Here is a 16,540-nt window from a genome sequence, read left to right on the forward strand (position 1 = left end):
TATAATGTTGTCCTCCATAATTGACGGAGAAACTATTCATAACCAACGATATCTACCAGGCTACGGTATAAAATTAGAATTATAAGGGGAATCGCTTTGTGTATACACGGGGGGCTCGTAATACAGGAACCTGGCAGTCAAACGACGTTTTGTTGCCACGGCTAGCAAGGACTCCTCATCTTCCTTTGCATCTCTCTCACCATCTCGGACTTAACTCCACCACCAACTTTCCCCCGGCCTCGAGAAACCCACCTTCCTAACGTCCGATCTTCGAAATACACATAGCCCGTGACTGCTTCCCTCTAGCAGGTCTCCCAGACCCTCTGGCTGAGCAAGCCATGGCTCACATCCTGAAGCTACCGAACGAGCTCCTCGACAAGATTGTCCAGGAGCTCGAATACGGAGAAGAAGTGAACAACCTATCCCAGGCATGCCGCCGTCTTTACTGGGTCGCCAGTTATCGTCTTTTCCCTGGCTATGCGATACAGTATACCCCTACTGGTCTGAGCCGCATCGTCACCACTGGTAACGTCGACTCGCTGAGGAAGCTCCTCGCAAGCGGCATCAGCTTCAGTCGATATTCCGCCATGACGGGCTACAATTCCCCTCTACCAGAAGCCGTCAAATTCGGACAACGTGGAATCGTCAAACTGTTGATTGATTCTTACGGATCTGAAATCACTTCGGGCTCGTTGTCTGACAGGGATACCGCCCTGACGGCTCTGGAAGAGGACTGTTTGGACATACTCGAGCTCTTGGTGAAAACTGGTCTATCAAAGCACGACGCAGTGCAGGCCTTCGTCGTGGCGTGTGAGCTAGCACCACTTGCAACGATTGAATATTTGGTTTCGGAACTTGGTATCAACATCAACGCACGAGCTGACGATAATATGACCCCGATAAGGTCCGCTATCCTGTCCGGCCGTCTGGAGGTTGTCAAGTATCTTGTGGACTCTGGAGCAACAATTGACGATATGCTCCAAGCAGGCTCGCCTACCCACAAGTCCGTTCTCTCTGAAGCCGCCTCGCTGAACCATGTTGACGTGGTACGGTTCTTATTGGAGAAGGGAGCCAGTGTGAAAGGATTCACTGCCGACCAGCTCCGGGATCTGGTGTGTCAAGAAGCACCTCAATGCGCCGCGCTCATTTTCGAGCGGATTGGCCGGCGTAAAACTATGGGACGGCTTAAATATCTGTCTGTCAAGACGCGCGCTGCTTTCCTCGTGCTCGCCGCCGCCCTTGGGGACGAACCACTCTTCGCCAAACTGATTCGTCTTGGTGCTGGACGTATTAATTGGCCGGAGTCTCCGGTACTTGGTGTTGCTGCCTCGAGCGGTCATACGACGATTGTCATGGCCCTGCTCGATATGCTCAGGGAGAACCCCGATGCCCTCCCCAGCCAGTACAGCACCGCCATAGATTCAGCAATTCGGGGCAACCACAAAGACATCGTCATCGCCATCCTCGATCACGGCGCCTACGAATGGATCAAAACACGGGGCATCTGGTGGCTGACAGAAGCGGCAAGAAAAGGACGAGATTCAATTTGTTCAGTCCTCATCAAGAGGGGTGCTTTGAAATTTTTTTCACATGCGACGAAAGTGACTTCCGAAAAGCTCAGGGCTGCCTTGAAACTCGGTTATGCTCTTGGAACCCACTTTCATGGAAACATGGCCGTGCTTAGACAAATCCACAGGATCCTAGTCATCGGCTGTCCATACGGTGCCAAGGTTGCTTGCGGTGTTCTTTCGGGGGCAGCCGGTTTCTGCAATGAGGAAACCCTCAAGATGTTGAAGAATAGATACCGTCACATTAGTGGTTCCGACCAAGAGGGATGGGCCAGGGCCCTTACCAGCGCGGTGAGGGAATTGAACCCAGAGCCGATTGCATGTATCCTCCGATACGTCGATCCCAATTTTCGACCCATTGAAAAGTTCGATGAGGAATTTCCGCCGATTCTGGTCCTTTGTGGTCATAAAGTCAATGCCGGCAACGACCCATCAGTCGATGTTTGCCTCGATATCATCCGTCAGCTCTTGAATCACGGCGCGCAGGTTGATGACCTTGACTCTACGGATGATTCAGCCTTGAGGTCAGTGTCACTTCGCGGCGACAGTGCAATCCATATCGCCAAAGAGCTCATCGATCACGGTGCAGATCCTCTGATGACTGAGCACGGGGATCCGTCCGCCTTGGAGTTGGTCATTCGTAGGGGGGAGCCTAAGTTGGTCGAGCTCTTCCTGAAAACCTTGGAGGATCGCGGCACGCTGGAAGAGAACTGGAGCCTTATCAAAAGGTTCAGAATTCCTGACGTCCTCGCGTGGGAATCATACGATGCTGAAACAAGTATCCCTGCATCTCGAAATACAAATTCCTCCACAATGGACGCTCGCACGACCTGGGACACTTTCTTGATCAACAAGACGGTTCGCAAATATGAATTGCGAATGGCATGGTCTCGGCCCATCTGGTGACCAGCCTGAGCTTTTTTGGTCCAAAAGTCAGATCTCGGCAACTTAGGAATTACACGAATTCCATTGAATATCCACTACTCATATCTCGCATAAGTATCTTCCATCCGCAAAAACACATTTTCACATTAGATATACAATAGTACAGACAATAATCTGCACGAAGATTACCAAATCTTCTTCGCCACCATCTCATACCGTTTAACATGGTCTATCTTCAGGTCCTTATCCTTGTTCTTGTCCTTATCCTCCTTCTCCTTCACGCGCCGCAGACCTTCTGGGTCATCACCATAGATCCAACGACGCTTTTCATCACCAACCTCGACCATTCCCCAACCGCCGGCGCGCCGACTCCCTTCAACATTAAACTCGTCTTTACGAGCGGTGTTTTCAGTGGCGGGAGGGTGCGAGGATGAAGCCTTTCGCGATTCACTCTCGAGATTTCTCATTTTCTTGTAGCGGGAGCGTGCGAAGGCAAGTAGGCTCATTCCCAGGAGCAATTTGAGGATCAACAGGACAATGTATGCCGTCAATAGCAGGATGACTGTGAAGATCTGGACGGACTGCGCAGGTGAAGGCATAGCGTTGTCCACCAGGGTACTGAAGAAAGCACTGACGTGGGCAACAGACACTGGGATAACATTGCTCAAGGTCAAAGGCGGCGTAGACGGGAGAGGTGCGGGTGCATAATGGTTATGGATCGATGATAAGGATGTCGACCTTAGCGCGGTTGAGGACGGGTGTTGAGGGAGTAACGAGGCCAGGAACATCTGGTAGGTTTGCACCGACACGCGGATGAAAAGGCATGACAGTGGGATGACAGGAAGGCCAAGCCGGCGTGTCAGGTTTTGATCACCAAAGGCGTTGGTGTAGTAATCCTTGGCAAGAACGTCAAGATACCGGCCATACAATGCGGGTCGATAGTTGTTGAACTTGTTGATATACGCATGCTTCAACCAGTCCACCAACATCTCGGATCCCAGGACAACCAAGAACGGCCCCAATACTTGACCCAGTGTTGGAAGGAAAGAGTTGACACTGCTGACTGATGACAGGATCGATGATGGGAAGAAGGTGAAAGATTGCGGCAGGATTGACGATGCGGTTCGAGGAGGAGTAGACAAAGGTGTACTGTTGGTGCTGGTAGAAGCCTGGCTAGAAAAGCCAGACCCCAGTCCGAGATCGCCGATGAAGTTGAAAGCACCCGTCTCCACGATATTACGTGAGGCGATGATAGTGAGCATCAGCCACAGTTGGAACCTCTCCACGACATCCGCACACGTGAGCTGGAACAGGTTTTCTTTCTCGAACTTGCGGAAGACGGTTGACTTGATCTCCACGAACTGATTGGACAAAAGAAGGGTCATGAGTGCGTTTGAGTATGAGTTGACGGCCACATTCAATGTCATGACCTGAGAGAAAAGGGACGTTGCATGTGCCACCGTGTAGACGAGTGCAGCCAAAAACAACCCAAACGGACGCAGAATTTTGCTACGCCCATCTGGACGACGCTCGAGAGCTTCCCGTGAGAAAAGGCATTCAAGGACATCCTGTCCGATAGCAGCCAAGAGTCGATCCAATACTTCCAGCACGTTGTAAATGACGTACAGCTTGATAGCGGCTTGTCCACGAATCCAGTGATACATCCGACTGGCATCAAAGTACATCAACGCCCAACAAGTTGCCACCATAAGCAAACCAGTCAAAATGTCTGCCTTGTCATCTGGGAGTAGAGTTGATGGGATTGACTTCTTCCTCCGATGGTGTCGCCGCGATTCCGAGACGCGATGTCTTCTCTTCGAAGGCTCAGGTTCCCGATGCCTAGATTCTCGATCCATAGATGCTGTTGCATCTTGCCCCGTAGAAGACCCGTTGGCCAATCGAGATGTCACATCAGGTTCATTTTCGTGTTTATCGCCATGGTAATTCCTCCTTTGCCATACTCTCCCAATTCCATTGACCACAAACTTCCAAATGAACCAAAACTCGGCATTCAAGTTCTTTGCCCAGGATTCGAAGAGAATATAAACGGCCTTTATGAAGCGTAAAGGGAGAATAGTGAAGGAGTAGAGCCACGAGTCAAGACATGCGAGTGAGCCAAAACATAGCACCTGTTCCAATGCACCCGGCAGAATAAGGAAATTCATCAATCGTTCGATCTTTGCGCTGGATGATTCATATGGAAAGTCATTTGATGCTGATCGATGGATATACAGCGGTGATGGGCGACCAGATGCAAGCTCAAGCTGGAGATAGGTCGGTATCGAGACAGGGGGTATGGGAATTGAAGCCGGCAATGGTGATGGTAAGGGGCTCTCAATGATCTGAGGAGACGCCGCAAGGTGGCTCTTAAGATCACGATCGGGGGCATTTCGATCTTGTTTCGAACGCGAAGCCCATGTTTGCGCAAGCCGTTCATTATTCGGCAATGGAATAGAGTTCCGAGCGAGCCCCGGCGTCGAAAATGTCCGAGATGTATGAGGCCGATTACGGACAGATCCATTAATGCTAGGTCGTGGAAGTGCCGGGCTTGCAGGCAAAGATGATTCTTCAAGAACCGGGACTTTCGCATGCCGTGCTTTCAAAGTATCGTCTAAAGAGGGCGCCTCGCTGAGGGATTGCAAAATAGAGTCTCTAATTTCCGGACGAAGCGTCCCATTCGGATGGGAGTGGTCTGGAACCGCCCTTTGCCCAGTAGTCGTATCTGGTGTTGCTGTACGGTAGGGGATCGATTCGGGTGAGGATGTCAGCTCCTGAATCTTATCGGGAGACAATTTCAAGATCTTCTCTTTGTCGTCCGAAGGTCTTCGTGACGCATCCTCGGCAAGCTCAGCCAGAGCGGCCTTCACTTTAGATCCCTCCAAAAGGGTCGTCCGGCCGTTCGTCTCCGCATCATCTGGCGAAAGCTGGACAACGATGCCAAGTCCTTGGCCATTTGATTCAGAGTGCTGCCCATTTGTATGACCTCCGTTCGTAGCTTGTTCCTCCACGCCACCGCCGTTCACATTGTCCTCTCCGGCATCGGTTGTTTGGTCGTGTGTGGCGGTAGGACTCTGGCTAGCATCTGTCTCGGAGGACGTCAAGATACCAGATCCTTCATGATCCTCGCCGCTGAAGTTCCGTAAGGGGCCAGCTTCGCCGTTCTCCCTTTTCCCGTGGCCGTTAAGCTTCAGCTCCTGGCTCGGAGTAGCTCGGTTAATCTCCGCCGCAGGGCTCATATTCGCAGCTTTTCCAAGAGCTGCACTGTCCCAAAAATACCCTCCCGAGAGTTCCGGATACTCAGATCGTCGTTCTTACTCCCACGCAAAGAGTAGCTATCGTTCGCATTCTCTAAGTCTGATTCCGGCTTCGAGGACCGCGGAAGGTGGTCACGCTATGGTGCTAGGCGAAGAAGCGGTGAAGGGGGCGCTGGAAATTTAAGGTGGGCCTGTAGAATCAATGAGCAAAACTTCGCGCTAAGCTAAATGCTCATTTTCAGCCAGAGACGACGTTTGAAATCAGGGGCATGGCGATCATGCAACTGGTCAAGGTGAGCTGCAGCCGGGGAAGATAAGGGAGATTATCTGGCAAGTCGGAGTGACAACCGTTGTTTTGGCCTGAGGCAACCATGTTTATCATCACATGATCCAACGAGCAGTAACAGCGAATATACTTCAGTCCACACTAAAGTGATATTACATCGTAAATCTTGCAACTACTTGACTCCAACTATGACTTTAAGTATTCAAAAATATTCAATTCATCTAATCCAAAGAAACCAATTCTGGCACAGACGGCCAGACAAAACAGAACGGGGGTATGGTATGAGGGGTATGTACAACGTTTCAGTTTTCAATTCAAGAGACTTGCTCGCTGTTCGTTGTTCATGAGAAGGGGGTATTAACGACCTGAGCTTAATTTGAAACATCCGGTCATTATTACTGGCAGGAAGAGCCAGCTCTTCTGCAGTCGGTCATAAGAAGGTTCGAAATAAATCTTTGGAAGAAAGAAGGAATTCGAATCAATATGAGAACTCCGTGAAGGAGTGGTCTCAGTATTGATTGGTGTTTGCACGGTTGAAACCGTATCCCGCAGGAGGACCGGGTCGGTTCATCGCAGAGGGAGACGCGGTGTTGGCGCGTACGAAGGGTTGGTACCCAGATGGACCCGGGGGTCTTTGCATCCGAGGTTGTGGTGTCTGTGAGGGCATTGGAACGTTGTTGGCATTGGCGCTGTTAGCGTTGGGGTTGAATGCCGTGTACCCAGATTGAGTGTCGACCGGGCTTTCGGGACTGAAGGGAGTGTAGGTTCGTTGTGCGCCTTGCATTTGTCCATCCGATTGAGGACCAGGTGTGCTTCGATAGCTTGCCGGTGTCATTGACCGGCCAGGTGGAGGATGTGATGTTGCGCCGGTGCTAGCGGGCGTCATGGATCGGCCAGGCGGAGGATGGGGCATTGCTCCTGTGCTTGCTGGCGTATAGGATCGATCTTGGTATCCGTCATGGGAGGGGTACTCTTGCTGGGGGCGAGAGGGTGCCCGCTGGTTGTAATGTGCTCCAGCGCCCAAGTCATCATCATATTCGTCCTCGGGAGGAGCACCATAGTAACCAGCAGGTGTTCCATAAGGATCATAGGAAGAGGCCTGGGCAGCCGGGGTATGTGAACGGTCAAAGTAGTCATCGATAACGGCTGCACCGGGCGTGTGTGATCGAGCATAAGGATCAACAGCAGGGCTGAATGGACGGTATGGTTGAGCACCAGAATCGGTCAGGTTGCGCATTCCGGGTCCCGGGCTATTTCGGCCAACATCGTTGGCGAACGGCTGTGGGCCAGGAGTACGTCGCGACTGAGCCGTGTTTGTCCTTGAGGGGGGCACGTTTGCCATATGTGTCGGCAGAGGTGGAACAGGAGGCAGTGGGGTGTTCTGGCGATCCAGTGGACTGTATCCCATCGCAGCCGCATTACCAGTCAATGATGCAGATTCGGACATGGCAGATGACTGAGTCGCTGTTCGAGTGAGTGGTGGCTTGCTATCAAAGTCAAGGCTTGGCAGAGTTGGGTTTTTCTCAGTTGCAGTAGAGTTCGACCGCGTGTAAGGAGGCAATGTAGTCTGCGTGGTACTACGGGATAGGGTCGACACAGCAGGTGTCTTATCCGCCTCGAGATTGGGCAGGGATGGCAAGGTCGGTTTGGTATCTCCGCCTACCACACTGGGTTGTGTCGGTGCGCGATCCTGTAGCTTGAAGCCATTCGCCAAGGCCTTGTTGACCTTCTTCCGAACGATGCGCGTCAACCGGGTGCTAATCTTGCGACGACAATAGGCTTTGAGAGTTCCGTCCGTGGAAGGAATGTGATGGAACAAGAAGATCAAGTAAAGAACGACGGCTGAAGCCAGTTTCAAAACTGACAGAACCCAGATTACCAGAGTAAACAGCATACCGAACAGAACCACAGCTTGGAGGTTATTCTCCTCTGCGAGAATCTTCACGTTGTTGAAGAATTGCAGAATATCCGAGGTTCCATTGTCTTTGGCCGCATTCTTGCCACCTGGAATAAGGTCGGCCTGCATGACGGACCACAGCGTGATGGCGTTGATGACCTGGCGGGGCCCATCAGCGAAGACAGTGTTCATCCAGAATTGGAAAGAGAAGTATGAGTAAAGCGCGACATACTCGGCTCCTTTCTTACTCTTGGTCAATTCGGCAAAGACAAGGAAGCGCTTCCACCCACGACCTTCCTTGGTGAACACTCTGAAGCACTGGACGCGAACCGCAAGAGGGTCGAGGTAACTCCGCGTGATGCTGCCGGAGCGCATCGCACGGATAGCAAGCATCCATCGATAGATCAAGAGGGCGAAAGACACAAGGATACAGACGGCAAAAATCCACCGAGAGATTCTGAATGGAATAGCGGGTTCGACGCGGCCACTCCAGCGAGAGAAGGCTAGTAGGTTGACGGCGGTAAAGGTATCGACACCATAAACGGCAAACGAGACGAGCAGAAACACCCAGAGGAAGAAGTAGGAGAAGGGAGTCCAGCAGGAGTCGGATTTGAAATCGTCGAGGTTCTAAAAAGGCGATAGTTAGTATGAACCGCCATGGTCGCATCAGCTATCAAAACACTCCTATACGCACCACATAGTCCCATTTCTCCTCCATTGAGACTGCACCCTTTTCACGATCACCACAGCACCCCATTATGACGGTGATCCTGGACCTGCCAGGTAGCGATGACGAGCGATTGAACGAGTGTACGGGTCGAGCGACGAGTATGGACTTCCACGGGCCAGCCGGGTAAAGTCACGATCAAGTTCGACGAGTCAGGTGGTTGGTGTCAGAGAGCGAGTGCGACACAGCAGGTGTAAAAAGAGTGACCTGGGTTGGAAGATGTCTTAATCTCGTGACTGGCGCATAACTATGAGAGGCTCAGGTAGGAGGCTGGCAGAAAGATCGAGGGGGCCAGATGTAAGGCGTCAGGCACAGGCACCGACAGGGGGGCAACCGTGACAGGCGCACGACGAGACGACAAAGACCAGCGATGATGTTTCAGACTGGCATCCAGCGTTATTCTACACGACTGATCATGCACGAATGCGCAAGCAGATCGTGGGTATCGATCGCAATGCCAAGCGCGCGAGGGTTGATCTTCTTGTTGTCTGAGCGCCAAGAAAGGGGGTGGATTGGATGAGGGCCGACGATCGGATTGCGGAGAAAGAATGCGACGTGCGTAAAGGAGGTTGGAGATGAATGAGTGTAAGGCAAAACCGAAGGCCGAGTAGTAAAGACTGAACGATGGTTTTAAGGGAATGAATGGCGAAGGCAGAATTCGTGACCTTGGGCCTTGACAGGTTGAAAGGGGGAAAAGGGAAAGATGAAACGTGCCGCAGGAGTTCGACGAGTGGAGAGTGGAGAGTGCCAACGCGGGAAAAGGGACGAACACTTTTAGGGCTGAATGGTCCTTTGTCCTTTTGTTATCCTCTGGTCCATCTCTTTCTTTGAATTTTATCAGTACTAACGTCCTCTCGTTACTATTCTTGTCATGAAACGGCTGCCTCCTGCAGATGTTGGCGCCTATTGCATTTGTTGTCTCGTCAGGGCTTCCATTCCCAACGAGTCCTTGTTCTTCATACTTCCTACATGGAACCAGCGTCGGGGCTCACTTCTCCACCGTCCCACTTTTTGCATCTTTGAAACGAATCATACGGGGAATCTCCTCGGGGCTCTCTAACCGACGGTCAGACTGTCAGTGCGTGATTTCGCGTTCCTGGCCCTAAGCGCCCTCTTGGGCGCTTCCTCTCTACAAGATTTGTCCATGTCAGCTGTGAGGAGGACTGCGCAGTGCTCTGGACAGGATACGCAGTATATCTCCTAGTCTCACCCGCCAAGCTGCCTCGTAAGCCTTGGTTTTCCCTAATGCCTCCATAGCTCTTCTGTCTAGTCCGTAGTGTTCCTTTTAGCGCGACGAGTAGGTAAATTGGTTAGGAATTGCGTGGCCTACAGCTATTATTGACAGCCAGGATATACATGGCAGAAATTAGTACCTGGTCAGTCTATTGATGATTACGACTCGCGTAGAATATTATGATTCTATTATGTAGAAACTTTTGCAGCAATATATACAGCGGCCCGGTCGCAAGAGTGGGGGTTGGTAGCAAGTATACATCGTCAGATCGCGTAGAGTAGTCTAGCATTGCCCCCAATGAACAGTCCTCGGTACAATTACAGGTGATAAGAACATCAATATCTCAATTAAGTCGCTATTCAATTAGAATCTGCCAAATGATAGCTCCAAAATCAGTAGAATGGTCTATATTCCAAGGTTCCCTCTTCCCTCCCCCATAATGAAACCACCCCCCGCAGAAAGCTGACCCCCAAGCAACCTATCAACCAGTCACAGTGGACAACTCGAATTTAGGCTCAACTACTATTTCCCCCGCAGACTACTTCCTAGCAGCCGAGAATCAACCTCGGATGACGAGCGTGTCGACATGAGATGTCTCCGATAAAGTCTGTAACCAGAGTCGCTAATTGGCCCGTCATGACCCTCAGTGGTGACGTCGAGTCGTAGTGGCAAGCTGCGATCCGGCAATCGAGATGGATACTGGCAGTTGCATTTATAAGCCGGTGGAGTTACGCTGGAGTGACCTTGGTTATAAATGTGCTTTGAAGGTAGTAGGTTGTAGTCAAATTCAACGAAGGGGATTTGAGAAGTTCTCGACTTTAACCCATATCGGGCAAATTGCTCGTTTTCCACCTGGGTTGACTATCACCGATAACATCTTCCCATTACCTTTTCTTCCACCTGCAGTCCAGACTTCATTTTCTATCAACCCTCCATCGCAGTCATGGCCCCTCCAGATATCGTGAACAAACCTGCCCAGGGCATCTCCTACTTTACACCAGCCCAAGCGCCTCCAGCCGGGTCCGCTGCAAGCCCACAATCCGACGGATCACAACCTCCCAAGCTCTTCCAGCCCTTCAAAGTGCGAGGCCTGACCTTTCACAATCGCATTGGCGTAAGCTTTCCTTTGACTAGCATATCCCTTGACTCCATGAAAATTAATCTAAAATATCCCTCGACACGCCAATAGCTCTCTCCACTCTGTCAATACAGTGCCGACGATGGCCACATGACGGACTGGCATATGGCTCATTTAGGGGGTATCGCCCAGCGCGGGCCCGGTTTCCTCATGGTAGAAGCAACGGCAGTGCAAGCGAATGGCCGCATCACCCCTCAAGACCATGGTCTCTGGAAGGACTCGCAGATCGAACCCCTCCGCCGAGTGGTCGAGTTTGTGCACAGCCAAAACCAAATTATTGGCATCCAAATGGCCCACGCAGGTCGGAAAGCGAGCACCGTCGCGCCCTGGCTTAGTATGGCAGACATGGCTACCGAGAAGGCTGGCGGATGGCCCGATAACGTCAAGGGGCCCTCAAACACGCCATTCCACGACAAGTTCCCCATGCCCAAGGCGATGACTCTCGCCGAGATTGAGCAGTTCAAGGCAGATTGGGTGTCGGCTGTCAAGCGCGCTGTCAAGGCTGGTGTGGATTTTGTGGAGATTCATAATGCCCACGGATACCTACTTATGAGTTTCTTGTCCCCCGCAACGAACGACCGTACCGACGAGTATGGTGGCAGCTTCGAGAATCGTATTCGTTTGTCGCTCGAAATCGCCCAGTTGACTCGCGACAATGCACCCAAGGATATGCCTATCTTCCTGCGTGTATCAGCTACCGACTGGTTGGAAGAGTCCATGCCCGACCAACCCAGCTGGCGCGTCGAAGACACCGTGCGTTTCGCAAAGGCTCTCGCCGAGAGCGGTAATGTCGATGTCCTAGATATCAGCAGCGGAGGTAACCACCAGAAGCAGCATATTCACGCCAAGGCCGCGTTCCAGGCGCCATTTGCCATTGAGGTGAAGAAGGCGGTTGGAGATCGGCTGCAGGTTGGCACGGTCGGCATGATCAATGACGGTCATTTGGCGAATTGCCTGTTGGAGAATAACGACCTGGACTTTGTCCTGGTCGGGCGGGGATTCCAGAAGAATCCCGGTCTTGTGTGGACGTGGGCGGAGGAATTGGATGTTGAGATCTCCATGGCCAACCAGATTCGGTGGGGCTTTGGGAATCGCGGTGGTGGTGTTTACTTGAAGAAGCGACAGGAGAAGATGTAGAGATGCACGGTCGTGACGTCACTTTCAGCCTCGTGATGAATGGACTTGGATATGAATACGAATGATCATGCATGAAGATACGAGGAATATCGCAGAGGAGTATACGTGGACATTGTTTACAATGGAAAGCGCCAGTATATTGTCGCCAAGTATATTTTTAATAGAATATGTTATGTGCCATCAAGTATCCTTCCAAAACAGCCCAAAGAGAGCGTTTCATCTTCAAATATGATATTCAACCCCTAACTAATAAAATCTCGTCCATCCCATGGAATAATTCTTCTCCCAAGCAACTATTACTAGTTTGGGCAATGGTGATTCTCGGTCGGGACATCTATCCAACCGAAATACGAGAGCGACGCGGTTCAAGGGTCCAAGCCCGACCGGAATTCGAGTCATTCCGCCCGAGAACCGTAGCCACTTTTGCAGAACCGATCTGATAGCAAGGTGTATAGAATGTAGCTCAAAAAAAATGACAGAATATAAATATCCCATACATACCTCCGTGGTTCTTAATGATCATCTTGCAAACCCAATCCCCTCAAAATGGTGACCTTAACCGACGTCCAGTCCTCGAATGCCCAAATCGCAACTGCCCTTCCACCGGGTTTAGTCGCAGTCTTCGTCGGCGCAACGAATGGCATCGGTGAAACTTCCTTGCGAGAATTCGCACGCCATGCGAATCAGCCCCGGGTCTACTTTGTCGGCCGCTCGCAAGAAGCCGGTGATCGAATTGCTGCTGAATGTCACGAGTTGAACCCCGAGGGCGAGTTCACCTTCATCAAGGCGGATGTTAGCCTGCTTAAATCCGTCGACGAGGTGTGTCGCGAGATTACGAGGAAAGAGAAATGCATCAATTTGGTATTCTTGACTTGTGGCTCGGCACTTTCACACGTTGGTACGTCTATACTTCCCCATCATCAACCTGAATACCTGCAATCCCACAAGCAACGGCGTTAACATTCTTTCTCTGGCTTTATACAGACACCAGCGAAGGCCTCCACATCTTCATGGCCCTAGCATACTACGCCCGAGCACGTTTCATCCTCAACCTCCTCCCTCTACTTCGTCAAGCCCCCAGCCTACGAAGAGTCGTCACCGTGCTGGCCGCCGGCCACGAAGGCCCCATCTATGCAGACGACTTCCAAAGCCGAAACGTGCCCCTCCGCCACGTACGAGGCCACAACGTCTCCATGACAGACTTAATGCTCGAACACATGGCCTCGCTCGCCCCCGAAGTAAGCTTCATCCACGACTACCCGGGCCCCGTGAAATCAGGCTTTGGTCGAGAAACCAATAGCGTGTTGATGAAGGTTGCGATTACGATTTTCAAGATCGTGGGACCGCTGGTTTATATCCCGCTTCGGGAATCTGGGGAACGGCATTTGTTCTTTGCGACTAGCGCGAGGTATCCACCCCGGTCGGGCAGTGAGGCTGCTGGGGTGCCGGTGTCTGGCGATGTGGTTGTGTCGGGAGGTACGAGTGGGGACGTGGGTAGTGGTGTTTATGCGGTGAATTGGGATGGAGAGAGTGCCGGGGCCAAGTCGTTGCAGGTATTGGCGAAGATGCGTGGGGAGGGGATGGTGGCGCGATTGTGGCAGGATACGATGGCGGAGTTTAAGAGGGTTACGGGGGTGGAAAGCTTGGCTAAATGAGATGGACGGTGGTATTGATGCTTGCGCTGTTCTATTGTTATGTGATAGTAAAATAATAACTAATACAATCATGAAATAAAACAAGCTTTTGTTTAATTATGAGCTCAGACTAGAAAATAAAGTCGGAGCGGAGTTCGGGATAACTCACCAGGATGATCTCTTTAGCAGCGGCTCGTGAGCGTACCCCTAATCCGGTAATATGCTCGTCGCAGATGCCAAGGGAACTTCTATTCTCCGCGCTCGAGTCCTACTAGTAAGCCTGTTAGTGTTGACAACTCCAGCGTTTCAGTTGGCTACGAGAAAACCAACCAACCGACGGCCGGACCCGCATCGTCGAATCGGGTATGACTTGCGAGAGCGACAACTAACTTAGTGCCTACTCGATGGGGAATTATTTGGGGGGCCTGGAAAGTCCGTTGCATTCAAATATCGGTGCCTGGTCGACTGTTCGTATATCAACGGCAAGATATTAATATAGTGGTGGTCGCATCTTGTCAACGGCAACGTGTCCAGGTCTCTCTTATCGCAGCCTGCGCCTGTCAGATTCTCACATTCATCGGTCCCACTAGGGCGCCACATCGTCCGAGGCCATACGAAACAGGTGTCCACCTACGAATTCGCAATCGTTATAAAAGAGTCGTATCCCCTTACCTATTCGATTTAAGGACGGCGCATGTCTTGTACTAAAGCTCGAGAGTGTTGATCAAGCGACATCGGCGATCGACTCGGTCTCAACCTACTGGAGTGAGACAAGTGGTGCCATATTCACATTTGCCAAATTTGGCCTCTTCTTGATATCAACTGGCATCATTCGAGAAGGGTCGACAGATCTCTCAACCCTCCAAAATGGGTGTCATAAACGATAATCTTAGTGTGCTCTACCTGGGCGTGGCTGCTGCCATGTACTTCCGACCAGAATATGCCATCCTCGGGTCAAAGGCTGGAACGCTGATTCTATCATTTGCGATTCTGACCGCTTGGAAAATACTCTATCAACTCGCGTTATATCCTGCATTTTTCACACCGATCAAACACATTCAGGCACCATCGGTACGTGAATCAAACCCACTTCTGCCAATGCCATCTTTCGCTAACAACATCAGGGCCGAAATTGGCTGAGGGGAAACACCGAGACCATCTTTCTCGAGACTCCTTACAAGCGGATGCAAGAATGGGCGGCGAAACTGCCAAATGAAGGCCTCATCCGATACTATATCGTCGGAAACCTAGAACGAGTCGTTCTCACCAGCCCCAAGGCACTCAGCGAACTGCTAGTGACAAAAGCATACGACTTTGAAAAGCCCAAGACATTGCGACAAAGCTTACGCCGTATCGTTGGAGATGGTATCCTGCTTGCTGAGGGTGACGAACACAAGGTAAGTGTCACGAGCATGACCAATATTATCGCGTCTATACTAACAGAATACGCAACAGATCCAACGCAAGAACTTGATGCCTGCTTTTGCATACCGCCATATTAAGGACCTATATCCAATCTTCTGGTCCAAGAGTGTGGAAATGGTCAAGCTGATCCAGCAGGATCTGGAAGAGCGACGAGCCTCTGGAGACAAAGACAACACCACCACTGTCCGCAACTGGGCAAGTCGCGCTACGTTGGATATTATCGGGGTAGCAGGCATGGACCACGACTTCGATTCTTTGAGCGACCCCTCCAATAAACTCAACCGATCATACCAACAGATCTTCCAATCTCCCGGCCTCGGCACCAAGATCCTATTCATTATTGGAATGTTGATGGGAAACATCACTCTCCTCCAGAAGATGCCGACGCAACGCAATAAACGCATCGACGAGGGTGGCGAAGTTATCCGCGACGTTGCCCGACAGATGATCCGGCAGAAGAAGGAGAAGATGAAGGATTCCAACTCGCAGACGGGCGTCGATATTATCTCCGTCGCAATGCATAGCGGTGTCATGGATGAAGAGAATTTGGTCGACCAATTAATGACCTTCCTGGGAGCAGGCCACGAAACCACTGCCACGGCGATGCAATGGGCCGTTTACGCACTCTGCAAGAATCCCGAAGTCCAGGTTAAACTGCGCGAGGAAATCCGCGCGAATCTCCCCTCGATATCATCCGATGAGGCTGGTAACATTGATGCTACCACGATCGACAACCTCCCCTATCTCCACGCCGTCTGCAACGAAATCCTCCGCTTCCATCCATCCGTCCCAGGCACAATCCGCACAGCAGTCAAGGATACATCACTCGTTGGCCATGCGATTCCCAAAGGCACGACTCTCATCATCGCCCCCGAAGTCCTGAACCATATGGAGGAGCTATGGGGACCAGATGCGGATAAATTTAACCCGGACCGATTCATGGGCCCGGGCAAGGCGAACACGGGCGGTGCTACTAGCAACTACGCATTCTTGACTTTCATTCACGGCCCACGCAGCTGCATCGGTCAGGGCTTTGCTAAGGCTGAGCTAGCTTGTCTGGTCGCTGCTACGGTTGGTCGGTTCCATATGGAGTTGAAATATCCCGATCGAGAGCTGGAGCTTCGTGAGGGTGCTACTGTCTCGCCGAAGGATGGTGTTTTGGCTGTTTTTACCCCGTTGGAGGGATGGTAGAGTGGCTTTGATATTCTAATGACTTTTTCCTATCTTTTTCTCCTAAGATTGACGATTTTATGTTAGTGCTGATGGCACACCTCTCCACTTCGAGTTGGACAGCGCTCCGGATGATGTACTGTATACTCTCACGAATCACATATCGAGTCACTTAGATCTCTTAA

At 51.3% G+C, this 16,540-nt stretch overlaps 6 protein-coding genes across 6 annotated transcripts; 4 read left to right on the plus strand and 2 right to left on the minus strand.

The window, feature by feature from the left end:
- Positions 1–338: 338 nt before the first annotated feature.
- Positions 339–2,474, plus strand: N7496_003123 (ankyrin repeat domain-containing protein; the record flags this gene model as incomplete). The annotated part of the gene is made up of 1 exon (XM_056696054.1): positions 339–2,474. The coding sequence occupies one exon, from the start codon at positions 339–341 to the stop codon at positions 2,472–2,474; it is 2,136 nt and encodes a 711-aa protein (XP_056558266.1).
- A 164-nt stretch (positions 2,475–2,638) lies between these two features.
- On the minus strand, positions 2,639–5,689 carry N7496_003124 (TAPT1 family protein; the record flags this gene model as incomplete). The annotated part of the gene is made up of 1 exon (XM_056696055.1): positions 2,639–5,689. One exon carries the CDS (start codon positions 5,687–5,689, stop codon positions 2,639–2,641), a length of 3,051 nt encoding a protein of 1,016 aa, XP_056558267.1.
- An 812-nt stretch (positions 5,690–6,501) lies between these two features.
- On the minus strand, positions 6,502–8,647 carry N7496_003125 (uncharacterized protein; the record flags this gene model as incomplete). The annotated part of the gene is made up of 2 exons (XM_056696056.1): positions 6,502–8,517; positions 8,585–8,647. The coding sequence occupies 2 exons, from the start codon at positions 8,645–8,647 to the stop codon at positions 6,502–6,504; spliced, it is 2,079 nt and encodes a 692-aa protein (XP_056558268.1).
- A 2,147-nt stretch (positions 8,648–10,794) lies between these two features.
- On the plus strand, positions 10,795–12,126 carry N7496_003126 (NADH:flavin oxidoreductase/NADH oxidase; the record flags this gene model as incomplete). Its single annotated transcript, XM_056696057.1, has 2 exons — positions 10,795–10,965; positions 11,041–12,126. 2 exons carry the CDS (start codon positions 10,795–10,797, stop codon positions 12,124–12,126), a joined length of 1,257 nt encoding a protein of 418 aa, XP_056558269.1.
- A 546-nt stretch (positions 12,127–12,672) lies between these two features.
- On the plus strand, positions 12,673–13,781 carry N7496_003127 (uncharacterized protein; the record flags this gene model as incomplete). The annotated part of the gene is made up of 2 exons (XM_056696058.1): positions 12,673–13,024; positions 13,111–13,781. The coding sequence occupies 2 exons, from the start codon at positions 12,673–12,675 to the stop codon at positions 13,779–13,781; spliced, it is 1,023 nt and encodes a 340-aa protein (XP_056558270.1).
- An 846-nt stretch (positions 13,782–14,627) lies between these two features.
- N7496_003128 (cytochrome P450) lies at positions 14,628–16,376 on the plus strand (the record flags this gene model as incomplete). Its single annotated transcript, XM_056696059.1, has 3 exons — positions 14,628–14,831; positions 14,885–15,157; positions 15,216–16,376. 3 exons carry the CDS (start codon positions 14,628–14,630, stop codon positions 16,374–16,376), a joined length of 1,638 nt encoding a protein of 545 aa, XP_056558271.1.
- Between the last annotated feature and the right edge of the window lie 164 nt (positions 16,377–16,540).

This window comes from Penicillium cataractarum, assembly GCF_028827025.1.
Source record: "Penicillium cataractarum strain IBT 29864 chromosome Unknown utg000002l, whole genome shotgun sequence".
Classification (NCBI taxonomy): Eukaryota; Fungi; Ascomycota; class Eurotiomycetes; order Eurotiales; family Aspergillaceae; genus Penicillium; species Penicillium cataractarum.